The 5,660-nt window shown below is 43.8% G+C and overlaps 1 protein-coding gene across 1 annotated transcript in view; it reads left to right on the top strand.

Moving 5' to 3' along the window:
• Window positions 1-2,384: 2,384 nt before the first annotated feature.
• Window positions 2,385-5,660, top strand: part of BTC (betacellulin) — an 84,346-nt gene continuing 81,070 nt past the window's right edge. Inside the window, exon 1 of the mRNA XM_007949052.1 lies at window positions 2,385-2,448. Within this exon, the coding sequence (XP_007947243.1) occupies window positions 2,385-2,448 (64 nt within the window). The remainder of the gene's footprint in view (window positions 2,449-5,660) is intronic.

Below are 5,660 nucleotides of genomic sequence, written 5' to 3'. Positions count from 1 at the left end.
TATATATATAATGACACTGTATCATACTCCAGTGGTCTGAAAAGAATAATTTATTTGAATGGCATGAATGACTACTTAGAACAAGTCCTGACACTTTACAATGGTCAATAGGCATTTAATAATTTTTATTTAGGTGTACTTCATTTTTCATTAGTATCTATGGAAAAGGAAACAAAGTAGTAATATTCTGCTTGGAATAGCAAGAAGGTTATTGGTTAGGGTGACATGCTGGAGTGGGAAATGCCTTAACATAGGGCCTAGATAATGAGAGAAGTAGAGAATATCGGAGAGGACAAAGGGAGAATGGTGTTGTTAAAAGGAGGGAGGTGATGGCAAATCTCTTGCTTCTCGTGTTTCAGTCCTTTTTATGTGGGATGCAATAACCTACTATCCTACAACCTTGGTTTTCTCTAAACTCTTTGACTACTCTCTCTGCCAATGTTTTACTAGCTGTTGTGCCAAGAGGGAATTTGGGTTGTGCAAATTGTGAGTTGGTTTTTATTCCTCTGGATATATTGGTTGGCTGAGGCACTAAAATAATTAGAAGTGGTTTTAAAATGAAATGTCATGTGTGGGAGAAAAGTTCATATTAATTTAATTTAAACAGTGGGGAGGAAGGGGCAGACACCTGAACTGCATTTCATATGGAAAATAATGTTTATTGGACTTTTGGATTCCACAGAAATACAACTTTGTTTGAGGGTACATAATCACATATATAAGGAGCTCTGGTGGTATAATACCTAAGGCATTTGACTGCTTACCAGAAGGCTGGTGGTTCAAACCCACCAGCTACTCTGCAGAAGGAAGATGGGGCAATCTACTTCCATAAAGATTTACTGCTTTGGAAACCCAATGGGGGTCACTAGGAGTTAGAACTGACTCAATGGCAGTGAGTTTGGTGGTTTTCTTCAGTTACATACATTGTTCTTGGTAGGTTGGGCAATCTACTTCCATACAGATACAGCCTTGAAAACCCAAGGAGGGATTGCTATGAGTCAGATCGACTCAATGTCAGTGAGTTTCAGAGGAACATAATAACTGTACCCTTTAGTTATTTTGGAGATAGACATATTATCATGAAGGGTGAAATTGAATATTGCTTTCTATCTCTGAAAACTTTGAGGACATCTTTGTGCTCCAAAATATATTTGGTGCAGAGCCATCAGATTCTACCTCTCCCTAAGTGAAGGGGTGATGAAGTAGAGATGGTGCTTGGCAAGCCACAAACAAAAAATATTCTCCTTATTTTTTATGTTATTCTTCTTATTAGAGGAGAGAAACATATTGATCATATTAACCTCATGTGACAGAGTAGAATGGCCCTAAAGGGTTTTCTAGACTAATATTCTCTGAAACAGATCACCAGGTCTTTCTCCTGTGGAGACACTGGGTGGGTTCAAACTGACAAACTTTTGGTTAGCAGCAGAGGGCTTAACTATTGTGCCATCAAGGTGCCTTCCTTACTTTTGTAGACACAAGCAAAATGAAGAATATAAGAAAACAAATAAATTAAATGAAAATATAATAGATAAATTGGAAAATAAATAGATAAAAATATAAATGAAATTTCTAAAGTAGATCAAAACAAATAAAAACAGAAACAAACAAACAAAAAAAAAACCCCAGCTATTCAACAAATTTTTAGAAGACAAAGCACACTGAAAACTAAGATGCTAGCTTTAAGATTTTTACAGACACCAATGACTCTCCTGAAATTGCCTGTGTATGTAACAGAAAAGTTTGCAAATTGTGAAAGGCCTGAATTTAACCACAGTCAATGTTGGCTTTATTTTTCCATGACATCAGCAGTCAGCTGAAATAAGATGTGAGAATTCCCAAACCCGTTTGGGTCCCTGACTCCCTTTCAGTGGGTTCCAGAAGTTTAGAGTAACTTTCTCTGTGCTGCACCTCTGACCCCCCTCCATGTGTATTCTCCACTCCTCTTCACCTTGTTTACTCCCCAAGGGGGCAAGGAAATGAACAGTCAGGTGCGACCCAGCAGGGGGAGTGGGTGAGCTGGGCCAAGGGCAGCCTCCACAGGTCCTTGGCTGTGGGTGTGGGGTTATTTGGGTGACAGCAACGTGAAGGCTACCACGACTCACTCTTGTGCCTAGCTGGTGGGGTGTGCGCAAAAGCAGTGGGGAAAAATAGGAGGTTGTCTTCTCCATGCCACACTCCACTCACAGAGCCGCCCGCCTGCCCGCCCGCCCTGGGTGTTCCCCTGCCCTGTAGCCAGGGTGCCAGCTTGAAGAGTAGTTTCGCTTCCTCCTGGCTCCCGGATTAGTTTCCAGGCACCCAGGCGGCGCCCGCTGCTCCAAAGGGCTTGAAGGAAGAGGAGGGCGACACATCTAGGGGCTTCCAGGCCTTGCACAGAGGGGTTGATGGACCGGACTGTCCGGGGCAGCAGCGCCAGCTGCCTGCCACTACTCCTGGCCCTCGTCCTCGGTAAGTGGCTTCGCTGGACACCTTAGAGCCAAGAGGAAATTCTGGGACTGAAACTGCTGGGAGAGTGAAACCTGAACCGCTCTGACATCGGGAAACGAGTGGACCGGGTTGGTAGGGGCAGATCAAAGAACTCTGACAACTGAGAGAGTGCAGGTTCAGGATCAAGCAACTGGTTACCCAGGACTGCACCTGCTGCAGACTGTTGGTGGGGGCGTGGGGAGGCCTGAGGGAGGAAGGATTCCACTGTCAATCGCTTCTGCAAGCAAGTGGACAACTGAGGTCCTGTGGGAGCAGAGTGCTGGGCCGCTGGGCGCAGCTGCGCTCTAGCCCCAGGGGCGCGGACCCCAAGTGAGCCTCAGTGGAAGGGAAATCTCTAAAGAAAGAGCTTAGCTTCTGCCATAAGAAAGATATCCCATGGAGGGTGCAAGGCTGGGAACTTCTTGATTTAGCATGCTGGCCAGGAGTGCTGAGTGAGGTGGAGAATATTTGCCTTAGGTGGGTGCCTACTATGTGTGCTGGAAAGGAGGGGATGACCAGTGGGGAGCCGAAGGCTGGTCAGAAAAGTCCTTGTAGGAGTGAATTAATTCCTTGCAGGGGTGGTTGGGAGGAAGTGGGGGAGAAAAGAAGGCTCAGTTTCTGAGACCTGAATCTCCTGTCATTGATAGGAAAAAACTTCTCTTGGGAGCACTAGCAATGAAACAAATAAGTGCTTTGCTTGATAGATATTAGTTCCTACTGTAAGGAACTAAGGAGAAATTGTACAAAGGAAACAATTACGAAGGTCAAAATTGGGATGTTAGTTTAAGGACCACTAGGTATGGACATCTAGTGTGAGGCAAGAATGGTCAGAGAGAGAAGGAGCAGGATCCTTGGAACTCCCAGGAAGTTCCTGCCACCTTAAGAGTCACTGCTCCCTGTTAAAAAGCTGGAATTTCAATTCCTGGGGAAGGTTTATGTAGTTGAAAGTGGCCTCTGTTGGACTCCAATGTAAGAAGTTAGAGGAAGGCATGTAGGTGGGAAGATCCCACAACTTGGAGGTATTATCCTCCACACTGTGGCCATTTTGAGGGGACTGAAGGTCAGGGAAACCAGTTATCTTTTGCAGTCTTCACTGGGATGAGGGGCAGGGATATCTGGACTTGAGTTATTAATATGGGAAGAGAGTATCCCCAGATGAAGTGTCTACAGGGTATCAGCCTTACTTGCATGCTTGGAAATGGGTGTCTCAAGTGAAATAAAAATGAGAATTTCTCTTTTGGAGAGAAAAGAGGTGGAATTAAAATTAAAATTTTCATTATGACTGTGTCCTTGGAGTAACAGAGGTGGTTAAAAAGGTATCATGAACTTGGTTGGAGGTGGATCAGACTTAGGAACAGGGCTATTGAGAAGGGATTAATTTAACAAAGTTGAAGAGGATGTAGTCAGTAACAATTTAGTGGTACAGTGATGTGGAGCACAAAGACAAGATGAGACTCAGGCCTAGAGACAGTACTGATGTTCTTACCAGCTGTGGCTTGGATGTTGCTGGCCTTCTCATCCTCCTGCTTGTCTAAAATGCTTAACAGAAAGCATTGACAGAGAATCTGCTATAGTCAGATAGATAGAGGGCTCAAGAGATTTCTAAGACATGATTTCACCCTAGAAGATCTGATGTTCTAGGTGGGAATGTAAGACTAATAGATAAGAAATAATAAGATAAAAATTCATGAAACCAGAGAAGAAAGTGCTCAAAAGTGAGGGGTAGAGTAGTGAGGAAAGTCTGCCTGGAGCCAAGCTATGCCTTGATGCTTGGGGACTATTTAGAAGAATAAAGAGAGGAGGAACAATAGGGAAACAGCATTTAGCAAAGAGTTGGTAAATGTTGGGAATGAGAACCCTTTACTGCAGTGGTGAGCAATTAGCATGTCGAGAGTAAACAGTGACAAGAGACAGTCAGATTATGATGAGTTAAAAAAGCTAGATCAAAAACATGTGGACTTGAGCCAATATGTAGCTAAACACACCACATCACAGGCCTTGAATAAGGGAATGATAAAGTAATGAGTGCACAGGGAGTCCCTTGATTACTAGAGGGCAAGTGTTCCGGTTTCCTAGTGCAGCTCTAATAAAATTCCACAAATGGGATGGCTTGAACAAGCAGGAGTTTATTCTCTTACAGTTTGGAGGCTTTAAGTCTGAGTTCAAAGTGCCAGGTTCTAGGGCCTGGGTGAATGCCCCTCGACCTTGGGCTTCAGCTCCACCTCTTGCTCCTGGCCCACTGAAGCTAGAGGCATCTCTTCACTCAGGCAGCTACTGGCTGCTGAGGCTAATAAGACCAAGGTCGACAAATAAAATGGCACAGTCCCGTTGTTACCAAACCACATGGCAGGCCAATAATTCAAGTCCATTGAAAGTCCCAAGTTCAGCAGAACATGCAGGCTGCTGAACAATGACTTGGCTACAGGCAGGGTTCAAGTGTGCCATAAGCCAAGACCATTCCCCAAATCTTCTCCTTATATACAGGAAGCAGAACACATCTCTAATGCAGGTACTGAGCTGCTCACAGTAGATTCCACCATGGAGCTGATTACCAGTCTCATCATGGGGAATACTACATCCAGCTGCCCAGACATTCAACCAGGCCCAGCAAAGTTGACACACAAACTTAACTGTCACAGCAAGTAATGATCAAAGAAGACAAATCCAGCAGTGGGGTGCATATGGTAGTAAGGGGAAGGGAGACTGGGGCCAGAGGACCCGATTGCCTCATAGGTATAATCCAGGCTTGAGCTAATTAGGGTCTAAAATAAGGTTAGTGCCATCAGGAACGTCATGGTAAAAATTATTATTCAATGGTGATGAACATTTTCCCCCCTTATACTATCACATAGGGTTTTATTATTTTCTCAAAATTTGTCACAGGCAAAAATGAAAAACAAAACAAAACTTCAGTCCAGTGCTAATATACACACAGGGTAACCTAAATGCACACACTCTGTTGAAATGATCGGCTGAGGAAATTGTATTCAGTTCCTGGATCCTCTAAAAGTTGCACTCCTTGCCAAATGCTAAAGGATATAATTTGTTTGCCTCAATGTTTCCATAAAGTGATCCTATACTGCCATACACACGTAAGTCCCGTTTCTAACTTGTCACATGGTATTTTATTTACTATTTCAAAGAATGTGAGCAATGCAATCTGTGATGCACTGGGGTATGTGTGTGTGTGTGTG

The sequence above is a fragment of the Orycteropus afer genome, unplaced genomic scaffold (assembly GCF_000298275.1).
Source record: "Orycteropus afer afer isolate SDZICR_OR568_19922 unplaced genomic scaffold, OryAfe1.0 scaffold00235, whole genome shotgun sequence".
NCBI lineage: Eukaryota > Metazoa > Chordata > Mammalia > Tubulidentata > Orycteropodidae > Orycteropus > Orycteropus afer.
This window is presented reverse-complemented; position numbering and strand designations above follow the sequence as displayed.